The following is an 18257-nucleotide window of genomic DNA, read 5'->3' as shown; positions in this document are numbered from 1 at the left end:
CCTACACTGAGCAATTGCATGATTCAAAAGAGACACATCCTAAGGGCGTCCAAACCATGTCATTCCTTTTATCCTCTGTGACTTCAATCTGACTTGATTCTTGGTAATAGTATGTTTGGAAAAGCTGTGGTTTGGGAACTTTTTGCTGAGCACAGTGAGGATAGCAGGTGGTGATTGGTGCCCCATCAGCACTGCCTGACCAGCCTATAGACCTTTTGATGACTGAGGGAATAGTATAGGTTTTCCTTCAGGAGCTGTGTGCTATAGTGGATCTCACAGACCACAATAATCTAATACATGTTGGCATTCTCTCCCCTCAACTTACTGGCAAGAGTTACTCAAGTTTCATGAGGGCGAGGCAGTGACCTGACCACCTGCTGGGGTCCTTGGGACTGTAAGAGTAGGCATCTTGAAGTTTAAGTTGTATATCCAAGGAAGAATACAGTGCACACAATGAAAGAAGATATTTGCAACATCTTAAACCAATAAGGAACTAGTACCAAGAATTTACAGGGAACCCTACAAATCAACAAGAGAAAAAAAAAAAGGCATGAAGACCAAAAGAAGAGGGGGCAAAGGAAAGGACAAGCTATCTAGCAATTCTCAGGCTCTCTGTACATGACCAGAGCAGCAACTAGGGTCAGATGGATGCCAGGAGGGCCCACGTAGCCTCCTTTATCCCTGTTCCCTGTTGACATGGTGGTTCCAGGATATGAGAGGCCATCTAGGAGCCCAAATCCTTTAGTTCAACTTCTGGGGGTATTTAGTCTCCATAGACACAGCAAAAGGCTGTGTGCAGTCTCTTACCTGTAAGTTCTCTCTCTGTAGATCAGCCCCCTTCCTCGGATAGAGATCACACAGTCCTTCAGGGGGGCATCTAGGGAGTTACGGATGCTCACGGAGGCCGTAAGAGGTTGATACTGCACTGCTTTCTCTGGCATCTGCAGGAAGAGTCAACACCTGAAGTGGATGCCAAGGCCCCAGAGCCACAGCCATGCCTTCTTCCTCTGTGGGCCACGTGCCCTCCTCAGTTGTTCTTTTCTCTGCCATCCTGACCTAAACCACATTCGCTTTTTTTACCCTCACCTGTCCGTACTGCATTTATACTCAGCCTTGATTCATCACTGACAATCTCAGGTGAATCTACTCTTCTAACCAAGGTTTAGAAGCCAAGAGTTTCCCATTGTTGGGAATTCAGGTTTGGTTGTGTTCAGGGTACTTAATGTTCTGGCCCAACCCATCTCCCCAGCCTTGCCTCTTCTTCCTTTAACTAGATAACATTCCAGCCACATCAGGGACTTCCCATGCTCAGCACAGCCCTCAGGTCCCCTTCCTTTGAACCTCTTTATTCAGTCTCCTGCCTTTAGTGGCCTTCTACCTCTGCACTAAAAGCGTACCTATCTTGGGCATATTGCTCTCTAGAACTCAGTTTCCTCATTTGAATAATGGGAACAGTTTCACCTCACAGGCTTTTGTATGAAAAGAAATGAAGGCAGTGAAATACCTTGGCACATGTACAAAGTGTTAACTAAACATAGTCTGTTGTTATTCCTGTCAGCATGGAGGCAGCAACTGGGAAGGCCCTATTTTAGAAGCCTTTAACTAATCAACTGAATGGTTGGAAAATGTAAATTCTAATAGTACATGCAAGAAACCATCTCTTACGAGAGGAATAGCTTGGAGACCTAGCATTTTCTGGCAATCCTGCAGCATTGGTCCTCTGCTCTGAAGCTGGAGGAGCTTGTGTTCCTTCTGAAATGGGGACGTGACTGGTAACAGGTGAGAGCAATTCAGAGAAGGACTGGTGCCTACCTCAATGGCAAGGTGTGGTCTACAGATGGCAATGTCTTCCTGAGCGAAGCAGCTGAGCCTGGACTCGGTGTGCACTGCCATGGCGGTGAGTCTGAGAAAGCTGTTCTCTGGTGGGTTTTGCTCAAAACAGGAGAAGGACAGGCTGGTGGTTATTCTCTTAACTGAAAAACACGACCAGTGAGATTAGTGCCAAGGACTGAGTGTGTGTATCCCAGAAACAAGCCATCGATACGTATACAAAGGACTCCGGGTCTCACTGAGACCAGAAAGATGCCATAGCAATTGTAAACTTTGAACGTACTCAAGACCTCACCCTCATCACTTTGATGGGGTTGTAGAAAGGACACTGTGAATTAGAACAAATTAAACCCTCTAGCCTCAGTGCCTCATCTAATAATAATGCCTGTCTAGTGGGATGATTTGTATTAAATGATATACTACAAATGAAGTGCTCTTCTCAGAACCTGCCTCATAGAAGCTGCTGAATGTGGAGCGGGCAGGTGGTATGGTTAAGGATGCCGGACTCCCACACGGCCAACCACAGTTAGAGTTCCAGACCTGGCAACTTGCTTTCTCACTTCCCCTGTCTCTCTTTCTCTTTCTCTCTCTCTCTCTCTCTCCCTCTCTGGTCAAATTTAAATAAGTAAATGAGTTAAATAATTCTAAAATTAAAAAAAAAAAAAGCTGTTGCTGAATACAAGGGGACTTAAAAAGTGTATGTAAAGGGCCAGCAGGTGGAGTGGTGGTTAAGGGCGCTGGGCTCCCACATGGCTGACTGTGGTTCAAGTCCTATACATGGCGGCTCGCTTTCTCACTTTCTCTCTCTCTCACTCTATCCCTCTCTGGTAACATTAAAATAAATAAATAAATGGATGAATAAAGTGAAATAAAATAATTCTTTGGAAAAGTGCATATAAAATGCATGTTGTGGAAAAAATGCATGGGTTTTCACTTTTTGGGGGACCAAATAAACTCTAATATGACCCTATCCATTCCTGTCTGCAAAAAATTATTTCTTGGGAACCAGCAGTTAGCATAACGGCTATGTTGCTGGACTCCCACGTAGTCGACCACGGTTCGCGTCCCAGACCCGGTGGCTTAAAACTCAGGCCGGGTGCGTGTGCATGCGTGCCCAGGATCCTGAGAGGAGAATGGAGAAGGGACTGCGGTGTGACCATCCCCCCTCGGGGGTGATTTCTCGCTTTCTGTCTCTATGTCTCTCTCTGTCTGGCGAGCGCACGCGCCCTACAGCGAAAACCTCCCCTACCCCCAAAAAAAGCTAAAAAAAAATTATTTCTTTTAAAAAGGAATTTCTGGACATTTGACTGTTTTCTGCCCAGACTTCACCCCTCTGTCCCCCAGATTTAGCCAGGACAAGCCAATCACCAGCCATATACATTTGACTTCTGAGGGGCCCATTTCAGGGCCTAGGACATCTGAAGGTTTTCTGTCCAGACTTCACCCTCCTGCCCCCCAGATCTAGTCAGGTATAGCACCCTGTTTATCCTCTCTGTCTCTCTCCAACTCACTCTACTTTTTTTCTCTTTAATTTTTAAACTTCTTAGCTATCTGATGCTTTTTGATCTTGCTAATTCTTTCCTGCCCCCCCCATGTAGTTTTTAATTTTTGCTTTAAAGTTTTTAAATTTTCTTTATATTGTTTTTGTCTTTTTTCCCCCTATGTTTTCTTTTCTTTTTTCCTTTAACTTTCTCACTTTTCTGTTGAACATCCATACACTGAGTTTCTAGACAGGTCTAGGTGCATAGTAGCCAAATACCTGAATACTTTTAGGGTCAGAGTAATCCTCATATTCCATGGAATCTGCTGCACAAAGGGAAAAAAAAGTACTGCTCAGAGTTTGGAAACCACCTCCTCCTGCATGCCTCTGAACGCTCAGATTTAACTCCAAACCTTATGAAAAACCATATAATCCATCAGATGAACAGAAACCACCACAGAGGCACAAGAAATATGAGAAGCCAAGAAAACATCTCTCCCCCAAGTGAAAAGAATAACTCCTCATCCTCCACAGACAATACAAGGGAACTCCTGGCAATGTCAGATAAGGAATTTAGAATATTCATAATGACATAGAGATACAAAGGAAGAGACAACAAACTCAGGAAGATGCAGGAGAAAAGGGACAACAAGTTCCAGGAGGTAAGGAAGTTCTTGCACGATCTGAAAGAGGAAATATACACCATAAAAAAGAATCAAACAGAATTGTTAGAGATGAAGGCTGTAATACAGGAAATCAAAACCTCCCTTGAAAGCATTAAAAGCAGATTAGAACATGCAGAAGATCGAGTCTCAGATGTAGAAGATAGAACCTTTGGCTTAGAAAAATTCACCAAAAAGACTGGGAAAATAACCTCCCAAAATGAGAATAATATACGAGTAATACTAGATGTGGAAAAAAATGCATGGATTTTCACTTTTTTGGGGGATCAAATAAACTCTAATATGACCCTATCCATTCCTGTCTGCAAAAAATTATTTCTTTTAAAAAGGAATTTCTGGACATTTGACTGTTTTCTGCCCAGACTGCACCCCTCTGTCCCCCAGATTTAGCCAGGATAAGCCAATCACCAGCCATATACATTTGACTTCTGAGGAGCCCATTTCAGGACCTAGGACATCTTTATTTTTAAAAAAATTTTTTAGGGAATTGTTTTATTTATCTTTATTTATTTATGTTAATTTGACCAGAGAAGAACAGAGAGAGAGAAAGCGAGAAAGCAAGCCACCAGCTGGGTCTGGGACTCAAACTGCAGTCAGCCATGTGGGACTCCAGCACCCTTAACCACCATACCACCTGCTGGTCCCAATACTAGATACCGTTAAATGCCCAAACATCCGGGTAATTGGTAACCCAGAAAGTGAAGAAACTAATATGGGCATTGATAATCTATTCCATGAAATACTGGAAGAAAACTTTACAAACCTAGGGAAACATTCAAATATCCAGACCCAAGAAATACAAAGGACCCCTAATAGAATCAACCCAAAAAGTTCTTCTCCGAGAACATCATAGCCAGATTGACCAAAACCACAGACAGAGACAAGATACTAAAATTGGCAAGAGAGACATCAAGTTACTTTCAAAGGATATCCCATCAAGCTTACATTGAACCTCTCATTAGAAATAATGCAAGCATTGGGAAATATCCTGGGACAATATATTCAAAGTGTTGAGTGAAAAACAATTTCTTTTTTAAAAATAATTATTTTATTCATTTATTTATTTTCACATGAGTTTTGCCAGAGAGAGTCACTAGGTCCAGGACTCAAACCACAGTTAGTCATATGGGAATTCCAACTACTTAGCCACCACGCCACCTGCTGGCCCCAAGTGAAAAACAATTTCAACCAAGAATACTATACCCCGCAAGATTATCCTTCATATGGGAAGAAAAGACAAAAACATTCTCAGATAAACAAAAACCTTAAAGAATTTACCAAAACCAGACCAGCCCTCCAAGAAGTGCTGAAGAAAGTGCTATACCAGGAAAACCAAAGTAAGACATACAGAAATAAGAACACAAAAAGCAGCCAAGAGAATGGCCAACTTAATGGTAGGGACAAGTCTGGAAAGATCAACAATAACTTTGAATGTTAACTTCCAGAATTTAAATGGAAAGATCAGACCACAGTAACACTGCAAATTCAATACAGAGAGATTAATTTCAGGAGTTTGAACTGGTGAAACAGAAGTTTTACAACTTTTGACTAAAACATTACTGTTTTTCTTCTATGCTTTGTTGTCCAGATTTAAGGATTTTTGTCTTCTCTTGAACTGTTGATAAGTTCATCTATACCTACTGTTTGAATAGAATCCTAACCTTTTCCCTGGCTTTAAGTTTTAAGCAAACTTCTCTTAACATTTCTTGATTTTGATCGATTAAAACTAAAACTGTTTTTCTTGAAATCAAAAAATGCATTTAAAAAATAGCTATTTAATGACTGCAGTAAGCTATATAGCTCCAGATAGGTGTGCTTTATAGTATGTTTATTCTACTCACTGAAGTTCATGCCTAAAGTTAGACATGTGTTCCTGGATATGTATATATCAGCTGTGCTTGAAATTGCAAGTATTTAGACTAATTAAGGTCTTTAGTGAATCAATCAAATGTGAAAAAAAGGGGGAGGGATGAAAAGCAACTCTGGATACCAGAGATCGTGTATCTAAGGGTGGGAAATGGCAGAGGTGAGAGATAGAGAATAAAGGGGGGGAGCAAAATATATAAGACACAAAAAATGGAAAATTATTTGTTGACAACATGTATGGCAATATCTTTGATTGAGCCAATATGCAGTATATTCTGGATGGAAAATCTCATTTTATAAACTGTAATGATGTACAGTGAATGAATGTAAATAAATAAATTTAAAATAAAAAGGAAAAGATATAGGAAAAAAAGAATTTCTGCTCACATTGATTCTCCTAGTTAAAATATTCCACCAGCTCCTATGAGCCCAGAGCACAGAACTCAAATGCCCTAACACGGTAAACATGACTCTTGTTGATCTGGGTCCTATCTAGTTCTCATGTCATTCCCCCACTCACTCCTCTCATGTCTATAAAAACTCTAGAAAACATATGGAGGGTTTTTTTAAATGAAGTGCCTGGGGTCAGCCCTGTAGTGCAGGGATTCTGCTGCTAGCCAGATTCCACATGGCTGATAGCAGTTTAAATCCTGGTCTTGGGAAAACATGGGGTATGTTGCATGCACCAAAAGTCCTGATGGGATGGGGCAATAGAGGGAAAACGAGAAAAAAGAAGAGTGCATGTGAGCACCAGGGGATAAACTCTATCTCTGGAGAGATCTGCCAGGGCAGGAGCTGTGTATGCAGGATGTCTGTCTTGCAGGGCCATGGAGAGGGTTACCGAGGTTGGCACTGAGTGTGAGAGGCAACTTCTCCCTCCAGAGTTCAGCAGCAAGGACGCCATCGTAGGACACAGCTTGGACCCCAATTGCCAGCTGGACTGCCTTCTCCTGGTTGCTGGGGTTAACCAGGGTCACTGAGAGCTGGGCATCTCCTCTCAGGGGTAGAGAGCTGGGTGCTTCCAAGAACAGGTACAGAGGATCAGCCATCTCAAGACTGGGAGGATGAATGCCATTGTCTTTTCCATGTTCCATTCTCTCTTTCCAGACCCTCTCCAGCACCTCTTTTTCTTGATGAGATCCTGGAGAATGAAAGAAACAAAGCAGGCCTTTGATCCACCGGGAATAGATCATTCTTATAGAAGCCCAGGATTAAAAGCTGTTTATCCACTTCTGCTCAAGTGCTAAAAATCACAAGAACTTTGTAAATCCCTGAGGACATTTGTAAAAAAGAATCACTTATTTAATTTTATTCATTCATTCATTTATTTTAAGACCAGAGAAAGAAACACAGAGAGAAAGAAAGTAAGAAAGCAAGCCACCAGGTCTGGGACTAGAACCATGGTCGGCCATGTCCAGCGCCTTAACCACCATGCCACCTGCTGGCCCTCTAAGACCATTTTTAAACAAAATGTCTGAGTTTGGCAGATCCACCACAGGACAAGGTGTCTCTTGCAAGTCATTCACAGACCATGTTCTTCAAGTGCTGTGAATTTGTCTTTGAGTGATTAGGGAGCAAGCTTTGGAGGAAGTCAACACAGGATCTGAAGACAGTTTGGGAAGGAATTAAATCGTCCTATTCGGCTTTATAAGGGGGGGGGTCTTCAAAAAGTTCGTGGAAGGTACATACTATGAAAAAACTATGGATTTCAGATTTTTTTTTTTTGTACCAAAATAAACTTGTACTTTAATTCTATTTTCCATGAACTTTTGGAAGTCCCTTTCATATTCCTGGAGCAATGGAATATTCTGGAGCAGAGGAGTAACATAATGAAATCTGTGTCTCAGCTCCTTCTGGAAACTGAAAGGTAGAAAGGAACAATGATGGAGAGCATGGAGCAAAGGTCCAGTTAGAAGGCCATTGCAACTGTGAATAAGAGACGCTAGGCCTGGATTAACTATGATAAAAACAGGGTTTCTTGGGACCAGCAGATGGCATGGTGGTTAAGGCACTGGACTCCTACATGGCTGACTGTGGTACAAGCCCTGCACCTGGTGGCTTGAAAATCACACCAAGCACATATACATACATGCCCAAAATCCCAGGAGGAGACTGAAGGAGAAGGGATTGTGGTGTGCTCATCCCCCTGGAGGGTGATTTCTCACTTTCCCTCTCACTGTCTCTGTTATTCTCTGATGGGAGCATGCGCTTTATAGGAAAAACATAAAAATGACAGCAGGGTTTCTCAATCCTTTCAATGGCTATGGATATGTGGGGCCAGATGTCTCTTGGCTGCAGGGGGCTGTAATCACTGGATATAATAGCAGCTCTCCAAGCCTCTACCTGTGGGATGCCTGCACCCGACCACCACCTCGAACACCCAGTTGTGGAATGGGAAAAGCGATCAGGGGACAGATCTAAGAACAATGTGGAGTAAGGACGGAGGAAGACTCAGGTGGTGCATGCCTTCTTGTTTGGACAAAATAGGTAGATCCTTAACTAATATGGAGCAACAATCAGGGGATGTTGCAGGGACGGACAACATGAAAAGCCTCTGGCAACTGGACTTGGTATCAAGTGTTTTATAGCAGCAGTTCTCAACGAGGGCAATTTTGGAAATGCCTGAAGACATTTTTGGGTGTCACAACTGGTGGTGTTCGTGGTGGTGGTGGGGTGCAAGCATCTCACAGATAGAGGTCAGGAACGCTGCTATGCCTCTTCACAGTCCCCCACAACCGAGAGACATCTGGGTCTGGATGTCTATGGTGTGAAACGGTCGAGAAGGGCTGTTTTTATAACAGGGAAAGGGCTGGGACTCCTGGCCTGCATCCATCTGGCCTTTCCTTTCTGCTTGCTGTTTCAGGTGCTGAGAAGCCCAAGGCCCTTCCCTGGCCAGTACCTTCAGGATACTTGTAGTTCTGAGTGATGTCCTCACAGCGGTCACTGCCCACACCCTTGGTGCTGATGTTGTTACCAACATACTTTGTGTTGGAGTCAGTGAGCTCCAGCGTCCCATCCTCACAGCACTTCCAGACCACACATGAGGCATTTACTGCGGCAAAAATGTCCAACACTGCGGGCGTCAGCCCCAGTCTTCCCTCTTTGACTGCTCTGACCGGGACCAGGTCACAGGACTCCAGGACTGAGAGACAGAAAGGTCGATGAGAAAGGGAGCCACACCCAGAACTCTGCTCCTTTCATAACCTGTCTCCATCCTCCACCCTATTCTCCTTCCCCCAGGATCAAGGTCAGAGCTAAGCCCTAGGCGGGGTTTCTGAGAGGGTATCACAGAGATGAAACAAGCGTTTAGTGATAATAATACTGCCTGTTCATGGCCTGTGGCAGGAGCCCTCTCAGAAACTACACACTTCATGCACACGAATTCGCAAGCTGGCTTTACTACAGGTATGACAGAACCAAGTCCCATTTATTAAGCACTTACTATGTGCCAGGCTCTGTGGTACTTCTATTCCTAGGTGAGGAAAAGTCTTTTTTTTTTTTTTTCCCCCAGAAGGTACATATGCTCACCCAAGAGACAGAGAGAGGAAAGGGGAGAAAGCACTCCCTGATGGGGTGTGGTCACGTCATACTCCCTCCTCCTCCATTTCTCCACCTGCTGGGATTTGGGGCATGCATGCACATATACCTGGTGTGTTTTTTTAATTACTAGGACTGGGTCTGAATGACATAAGGTCGGCCATGTAAGAACCAACTCTCCTAACCACTAGAGCATGGGGCCACCCCAAGAGTCATCCTTTTATGGCTATTGAGGTTTCCTTCTCTGGGCTTGAGCCTACCCTGATACCCTCTTTGTCTGTAGCCAGAATCTGAGCAGTCCCGCCCTGTGTTCCCCTGACCTACCATATCCACCAGCCATCGTAAGGCCCTCTGTCCTTCATAGAGACTTGACTCCCTTGCCTGTGGCCCAGTCTCTCTACAGCCTCGCAGCTGGAAAGGTCAACACCTTTATTTCTCTGAGCCCAGTGGCATCTGGTCAGTATTCTGTTGGCCACTATCATTCCTTCTAGTTCTCCTGTTTTAAAGAATGTAGACCTCCTTTGGACTGCCTGCTGTTCCTGTTTCCTCTCCAAGGGACTTCTTCAGCTCTTACAGCTCCCTCTGGACCTGAGTAGTCCTGGGCCTACCACTGGGCTTTACCTCTACCTCCATTGGGTGCTCTTGGGTATAGAATCTGCCATCCATCATAACCCTGGGGCAAAGCAGGCCGCCTCATCCAGCACTCTGTGGAAGTCTGGAAGATCCTGAATATAGCAAAGGAAAGAATTAAAGTTGGGGGGGGGGGAAGGAGGGCTGAAGTTCTAGAATGCGGCCTGGCAGAGTCCTTGATAGCAGGGGGATGGGAAGACTGTGTAAAAGTGGTTGTAACATGCCCAGGAAGATGCATTCACATCCAAACTGACCATCAACACCTGCCTCCCAGAGCCTCAAAGGGCCACTCTCAGCCCCAAGGGCCACTTGGGGTTCCCATGGAGTCATACCATGCAGGTTTAGAGCTCTTTATGGTCTGGAACCCCATCACCTTCAGACAGTTCTTACCAGATTCTGCCTCTCTGACCTTCTCCATTCTGAAGCCCCTCCTCATTGTAGTACTCATCTACAAGCAAGTCCCCACCAGTTCCTTGGGCCGAGGTGAATGTGGTGACGACCCGCGCAGGGATGCCCAGGCATCGCAGGACTGCACGAAAGAGAGGCAGTGTCAGAGGGCACCAGAGAGGCTGGGGCTGAGGGGAGCGTGGAAGGCTAGAATTTCTGGTGTCTCCTCTGGGCATGCTCTGTGTGTTTGTTTGTTTGTTTGTTTTGTTTTGTTTTTGAGAGAGATTTTTACTATAGTGTGTGTGTGCTCACTGGAGAGACAGAGAGACAGAAAGCAAGAAATCACCCTCCAGCAGTGATGGCCATGCCACTATCCCTTCTCCTCTATTTTCCTCTTGGGACTTTGGGCACACATGCACACACATCAGCAAGAGTTTTAAGCTGTCGAGCGTGGGACTTGAAGTCAACTACATGGGAGTCCAGTGATGTAAACATTATGCCATCTGCTGGTCCCCCAGGCTCTGTCTTAAATGCTCGTGATGCAGTGGATGGAGGAAGGGTTCAGACACCAGGAAGTTAGAACTGATGCCAAAGAATGGGATGTACAAGGCTGATAACGAGGCGCAACAAGCCACAGCAGCAGAGTGCAGAGCAGGGGAGGGCTGCAGGATACACAGCAGCACTCGGGCTTGCTCTGCTAGGGCAGGCGAGGGAAGGTTTCAGGGAGAAAGCGAGTGTGGGCAAACGGGTCCACAGTGCTGAAGGGGAAAGCAGAAGGTGGTGGGGAGGAGCTGCTTAGGGACAAGTGGCTCGCTCCTGGCCAGGTGATGTGTGTGAACCAGTTGTGGGTGGGATAGAGGAGGGGAAACGCTGTGGAGTAGCAGCCGAGATTGGCTGCAGCTTCTAAGTAATTACTCAATCCTTGGCCGCACCCACTTTGGGGGATGTCCCTCCCAGTTGGGGACATCACCAAGGGACAATCCCAGAGGCAGGGCACTCCCACAAATAGCCAGGATGACTGACTGCCTGTGCATCGCCTGCTCTGTACCTGTGCAAGCAACAGCAGCCAACACCCAGGCCTGACTATCATACACGGGCCGCCCATGGCCAGTGAGCCACTGCCGAAGGATGGGTGCGCTGCCCCGGCGCTTGTTCAGCAAGGCCCCTTCCTGGGTGGCCTGTGTCTGTGGGGCAGACAGGACGTTCTTCTCCTTGAGAGCGTGCAGCTGTTTGGAGAAAGGCGAGATGTCAGTGTGAGTCCCTCAGGTAAGACAGCTTCCAGGGGTTGGGCAGGAAGGCTCCTTGCCATTATCCAGACATGGCGAAGAGACCACCTACTTCACAGCACCTGGTGTGTGTTGAATCTGCTTGCTCCTGGGCTCTATCCTAGGCCCCCTACGCTAGAACTCTAGGGCTGGGGCCCAGGCCGCCTCCTTCCTCTCAGATCTCCAGCTTGAGCCACTAGGAGCATCATGAGAGCTGCCCTGCTTAGGGAGCTGGCTTCCCTGGCCCATCGTTTCCCCACCCAGACTCCTTCGAGGTTGCACTGGGATCTCAGAGGCCACGTGTCCCAACCTTCTTCCTACTCTCAGGTTGGCTGTGACCCTCACTACAAAGGGGACCTCAGAGGCACAAGAGGAAATGAGGAGCATATCGCTCCTCTGAAGGGACTTTTAGGGACAAGGGAACACACCAGGCTACCTTTGGGGTCTGCATAGTCTTAAGGATAACTTACAATAGAAATAAACCCAGGTTCCTTTGATCACGGTAGTGGTGAGCACTGAGTTACATGGACCCTCTCCTCTCCCTCCGAGGGACCTAAACCTCCAGGCTGGGATTGGGGAGGAAGTGGGACCTGAGAACGTGGGGCAGGAGGGCTCTGAGGGAACCCAGGCCAGCTTGGTCCTAAGCTGATTTTTGTCCTGAGAGATGACTCCTGTCTTGGATTTTCTCACCCCTGCAGAACTTCCTGTCCTTCTCCCCTCCTCACTCAGCCCCTCTCTAGGAACTGTCTGTGACACCCTGGGAGGAAGGGATCCTTTGTGATTTGAGGATTTCCAGGGCCACAGAGGTGGGCAGGACTGTCAGGGGACTCTTGTCTCATCCAACCTGCATGCCGACTCCCCCACCTCTCACTCACCAAGGCGCCCAACACTCGGGCCACATGTGCGGGCTGGCTCCACTTCTCCACCTGCTTGTCTAGGCTCAGCAGGCGCAGACTGAGGTCCACGACATCCCTCTCAAACTGTAAGGACCATGCAGGGCTGACATGAAGGGTTTGCGGTCAGGAACTCATCCCACAAGATAGCCCCATTAACTTGCCTTCTTGTCCCCTGCCCCCGGGAGTGCAGGTTTGTCCCTCCCACCCACTGAGCCCCTTGGTCCTTGTGCCCAGGCATCCAGTCCTTGGCCTGTTCTACTGTGATGCTCCTGAGAGGGTGTGAGCTCTCAAGGACCAGCGATGTGTGGTTTCATTTCTTTATTTCCATTTACGGTAAGTGAACAACTACTGCTCCTCCCGGCACTGACCTGGCTGTGGAAGAGACCCAGGCAGCTACTGCTCCTAGAAGCCCACAGTGAAGGGCTGGAGGTGGACACGTGGCCCCTTGGATCATAGACCACAGCAAGTGGCCGGGCCTCTGATAGAGAGCCACCACGGAGCCGAGGGCACAGTGAAGAGACTTCCTCTGTATTTAGGGACTGAGGAAAGCTTTCAGAAGGTTTAAGGATGTGGGTAGGAGTTTTCAGAGAATAAAGGAGGGAAACTCTTCCAGGCAGAGGGATTATTTGGCCTGTGTGCTCCAAGGAGCTAGAGTATGGGGTAGCTTGTGGGGAAAGGACAGCAGTGGCCTGGTGGGAAGGGATTTTGTGTCAGGCCTGGGGATCTGGTCTCATCTTGCAGATGGTGGGGCTTTAACAGAGGCATAACTTGCCACAGTTTTTAGGACAACCACTCTAATAGCGGTGGAGAATGGTTTGACATGGCCCAGAGGAAAGGGCAGCACCATGGGGATGAGATGGGTTAAGGAAATGACCTCAAGACCAGGGGCTTTTAGACCTGCTGGCTCTGTCCAGCCTGAACATTGAAGGTCATGGGATAGATACTCCCGCTCCTCCCCAAGAGGCCCTCTGTACCTGACCAAAGTCCCAGGACTCTGCCTGAATGCAGTCAGCTGTGCCTACATAGATGAGGCCATTCTGGGTCAGCAGGTACTCCCCGCACTGAGCCTCGTTCCCCAGGAATACAGCATCACCTGGTGAGAGTGGGTGGGGATGAGGGCTGAAGGGTGCTAGGCTCACCTTCGACGTCCAGGCCTTTGCCCTCCCTGCCCAGGTCAGGTTTGGTTACAGGCCTTCTTCCGGCTCTGGGCTTGATGAAGGCTGAGGAGGAGTCCCTCTTTCAGAGTGCCTGGGTCAGTCGGGCAGATAGTGACCTGCCAATCTTAGAAAGACCAGTCACGAGACCAGCAGATGGAGTAATGGCTACGTCACTGGACTTCCATGTAGTTGACTGCAGTTCAAATCCTGGACCTGGTGGCTTAAAACTCATGCCAAGCACCATTCGATAGAAAGTGGTAGAATATGAAAAATTTATTGCTGAGTAAAGAAAGCCAGACTGTGAAAGAAAGACAGTGTATGTCTCCACTTAATATATAACGACTGTCCACACTGTATGATAGAGACTGGACGATTGGAGGATATAAAAGCATTGAAAACAGTTATGGATACTAGAGATGGTGTGGAAGGAGGGTGGGAGAGGGGGAGTATAAGGAAGGAAATTAGGGGGAAAAATAGAGAGGCAAGACATTTGTGGGACACAGCAATGGTCTATTACCTGTTGATAATAACGTGCATAGTATTCTCAACTGGACTGGTCTGAGGTGCATTTCATTTTGGGTTCTCTTTGCAAGTCAAATGATGTATAATGATCCAATGTATAAATAATAATAATAATAAAATAAAATTTTAAAAAGTAAAAACAAACAAAAAAAGCCTGCGTGCTAGGCACGTGTGTGTGTGTGTGTGTGTGTGTGTGTGTGTGTGCCCCAAATCCCCAGGGGAGAATGGAGGAGAAGGGATTGTGACATGGCCATCTCCTCGGGAGGGGGTGGGCAGTGATTTCTTGCTTTCTGTCTCTCTGACTCTCTTTGGTGAGCATACACACCCTCTAGCAAAAATCTCAGTAAAAAAAAAAAAGACCAATGGTTTCCAAAAAATTTTATCTGCCAGAACCCTACCAGCTCAGAAGAAATTGGCCACAGCCCAGGGAGCTTCCCAATGACCTTACAAGTTCAATCTGGCCAATAAAAGTTCTTCTTTTTCAGAAAAAAGAATAGATTGACAGAAGTGAGCAGAGGGAAGAGGAGAACTTGACTGTTAGTGTTGGAAGGAGCAGTGGGATTGGGGAAGTAGAAGTTAGAACACTGATTTCTGCCCTGGGGGCTATCCAGGTGGGTCTAGGACTACCACGATCTCTTTGCAGCAACCCTCCTACTTGCCCCATCAAAAGGCTGGGCTGGGCACCATGAGGAAGGTGGGCAACTTTTTAAAAAATATTTATTTAATTTTATTTATTTATTATTATTATTAATTTGACCCGAGAGAGAGAAAGAGAGAAACTAAGCTGCCAAGTCCAGGACTCAAACCACAGTTGGTCATGTCAGAGTCCAGCACATTAACCACCATGGCACCTGCCAGCTCCTTATGATTAATTTTCAATCTTTAATGGGCCTGAGTTAAAATGTTTATAAGTGCTTTTTAGTTCCCATTTCCTCATATGAGACAGAAAAGCTGGGGGGGAGGGTCAAGAGTCAGAAGAATGTCTTCTTCCAGATTGGATAAGGCTCTGGTAATGTCTTTTCTCCAAAGGGACAGATCTTTCTGAACATTGATCTTGGTTTGTAGTACGAACAATGATCATCACGAACAATGATGTTGGTATATAGTATCTGGTGATTATTTTTCTGATTTTGTTTGGGTTTTATATTTGTTTATTGTAGTAAAAACACTTAACATGACATTTACCCTTTAACAGGTTTTTAAATAGAAAATATAGTCATTATATATAGGCATGGGACTATAAAGGAATCTCTCGGGTTTGTCCATTTTCTATATAATTTCTATAACTACAGTTTTATACTCGTTATTTGCTCTTCCTTATTTCCCCTTTCCCTTCATCCTCTGACACTATTTTCTACTCTTTTTCTCTGTGGCTTTGATTATATAAGATATAACATAGATGTGGAATCATGCAATATTGTTCAGCCTTAAAAAGAATGAAATCATGCAACATGTGACAACATGGGTGAACATAGAAGACTTTATGCTAAGTGAAATAAGCCACTACAGAAGAAAAAAATACCACAAAGCTTTCTTTACCTCTCCAAAGCTAGATCCAACCAGGGATCTTCCTTGGCTGTTCACCCGTCAGGAAGCAGAGGATTTCTTTGCACGACTGAAACCTGGATGGTCTCCCCACCTCTCAGAGCATGCCTGACATAGAGCGACTGCTGTGGACGAAAAATATTTATTTGGAAAAGCCATGAAAGGACTAAAATTAAGAAGGGAAACTTGGCTTGCCTTGAACTCCAAGCATTCAATGATAGAAGGAAATTTGACTTGCCTCATCCTTCAGCCAGGAGCACTGAGCTTTAACGTTTCTCTATGATTCAGTTCAGCGGCCTCAGCCTGGGACAGGAATTTATGAGTCGTTGGCTCTTGTGGGTCATATGGGCAACCTAACCAAAATAATGTTTCAGTATTAAAGAAAAAAAATGGCAGAGTTCCTGGAAGTGAAAGTTTGTGAAAGAGTGGGACTTCTCTTAGATTGTGATTTCAGAAATTTTTCAATGTCACATTACTCCACTTTCAACAAATTATTAAAATTCCCATTTGAACTGTTCTTTCCTGTTCATGTTTCCAGTACCTTCCACTCCTAGAAAGCTCATTTTGGCTAAAACTCTCAGTCATTTGTTTTCCAGACTTTGAGGTGGCAGCTGGCTTTGCTACCTTCACTCTCTGACAGAACCCCAAAATGTCATGGATGTTTTATATTTTTATTTTTCTAGCTTTCTCCTAGTCATAAAAATCAGAATGATTCTTTTCATGTTAGAGCTAAGAAAATTCTTTGCCTTTCTAATTTTAAATAATATACTTAAACCTTAATTTCTTTTTTTTTCTTTTTTAGTCTGAAAACAGCTGCTGTTTATTTACTGGCCAGATTACACAAATAATCATGGTGGATACCTTAGTTCATCCTTCTAATAAGTCTGTTGATCTGGTCTTCCCTGTTGCCAGAATCTCCACCTTCTACAAAATGGGTGGTCTTTTTCTCCATTCCACCTTGTGGAGAAGATAATTTGAAGGACCACAGGAAGTCATTTGCTTCTTTGAAGTATTTTCCAACAGTGTAGATTTCACAAGTCAGATTTTCCAAGCAGATGATGCCAAATTTACCATGAGATGGAGCAATCAAAAAGTTCTCTGTCAAAGCGATTTGCTTCTGATTGATTTTGCCATAACCACATTTGTAGATCGGTCCAGTTACTGACTTTAGGTTCGGGTACCCCTACACAATAGATGGTTCCGCAATTCTCAGCATGTTATTTGGGGTCTTGTTGAGTTGAACAAAGGTGCCATTGAGGATATGGTGAAGACTAAGAAGCTGCAACAGCTTTCGAACCTTTGGGCTCACTCCATTGATAGCTCTGATCCTGATGACAAATGCCAATTTGGGTTCTGCAGGTACATAGAAGTTGCCAGCTTTTCTTGCCATCCTGGCCATGCGAATCTCAGTTCTGTACATCTGTCTATATTCCTTATGATAGTGCTTAGCGTTTTCATAGATAAACTTCCTCCTTGCCTTTCGAAGCATCTTTTGAGCAAACTTCTTTCTTAGGCACTTGATCTTCAACTCTGCAAAATTCGTTTGCTTTTTCTCAAGGGTTTCTGGCATAGCAGGAACCTTATTCTTGGTGGCTTCTGTGGCAGCAGGAGCCTTTTTCTTAGTTTCTGCTGCAGCAGGAACCTTCTTTTTTCTTCTCTTGACTGCCCTCCATGTTTCCAGACGGAAAAGAGGAAACCTTCATTTCTTATCAAATGTTTAACTCATTATAGGGAGTATCTATTGCTTTATCACAATTTCAAAATGAAATTGTTACTGCCCTCTCCTCTCTATGTAACCACATAGTAAGTCACTAACTTAAACATATTAAATATGTTTATTGTATATGTGTGTGTGTGTGTGTGTGTGTGTTTATCATGGAAGACAAATACTTTTGTTTTGATTTTCAGAGTTAAGTCTCTAAAAGTCAAAAGAAGATAATATAGAAAGCTTTGAATTAGTATTTAGAGAAATACAAATAAATCAATCTAAAATTTCAGATAGTTGGCAATGTATCATATGAAACATACATATATAACTATAAAGAAACAGACAGTGATGCAAATGTGTGGCCTTCAATCATTTTAAAGTAGTTTCTTAGAAAGGGCCACATGTTTTGTGTTGTGTTTTTTCAAAATATCTTACAAGGTCTTTTTCTTGGTTTTGCAGACCAAAAGGTGTGATTTCTTTAGAATGCTGCTTTTGATGTCATTGTTCAGGAATAAGATTTTGTTTCTCATACTCATAAGAATAATAAATATATTGGGGCCAGCAGGTGGCGTGGTGGTTAAGGCGCTGGACATTCCCAAATGGCTGAGTACAGTTTGAGTCTCAGACCTGGACACTTACTTTCTCACTACTCCCACCCAGTATCTCTCTGATCAAATTAAAATATACATAATAATAATAAATAAAATAAAATAATTACTTAAAAATAACAAATATAAATAAATTATTAATT

At 44.8% G+C, this 18257-nt stretch overlaps 1 protein-coding gene and 1 pseudogene across 2 annotated transcripts in view; both read right to left on the bottom strand.

Annotated features, from left to right (window-relative positions):
* The window catches only part of EPB42 (erythrocyte membrane protein band 4.2), a 32698-nt gene that overhangs the window by 1001 nt on the left and 13440 nt on the right, over nucleotides 1-18257 (bottom strand). For both annotated transcript variants that reach the window (XM_006158630.3, XM_027775780.1), the window contains exons 4-12: nucleotides 13549-13667; nucleotides 12554-12658; nucleotides 11462-11639; nucleotides 10417-10555; nucleotides 10018-10121; nucleotides 8759-9001; nucleotides 6701-7000; nucleotides 1813-1973; nucleotides 808-941 (exon numbers count right to left, since the gene is read on the bottom strand). In XM_006158630.3, the coding sequence (XP_006158692.1) occupies nucleotides 808-941; nucleotides 1813-1973; nucleotides 6701-7000; nucleotides 8759-9001; nucleotides 10018-10121; nucleotides 10417-10555; nucleotides 11462-11639; nucleotides 12554-12658; nucleotides 13549-13667 (1483 nt within the window). The remainder of the gene's footprint in view (nucleotides 1-807; nucleotides 942-1812; nucleotides 1974-6700; nucleotides 7001-8758; nucleotides 9002-10017; nucleotides 10122-10416; nucleotides 10556-11461; nucleotides 11640-12553; nucleotides 12659-13548; nucleotides 13668-18257) is intronic.
* LOC106736000 (60S ribosomal protein L7-like) lies at nucleotides 16617-17471 on the bottom strand (annotated as a pseudogene).

This window comes from Tupaia chinensis, unplaced genomic scaffold (assembly GCF_000334495.1).
Source record: "Tupaia chinensis unplaced genomic scaffold, TupChi_1.0 Scaffold000605_1, whole genome shotgun sequence".
Lineage (NCBI taxonomy): Eukaryota > Metazoa > Chordata > Mammalia > Scandentia > Tupaiidae > Tupaia > Tupaia belangeri.
Note: the sequence above shows the minus strand (reverse complement) of the source record. Positions and strands in the feature narration are given on the sequence as shown.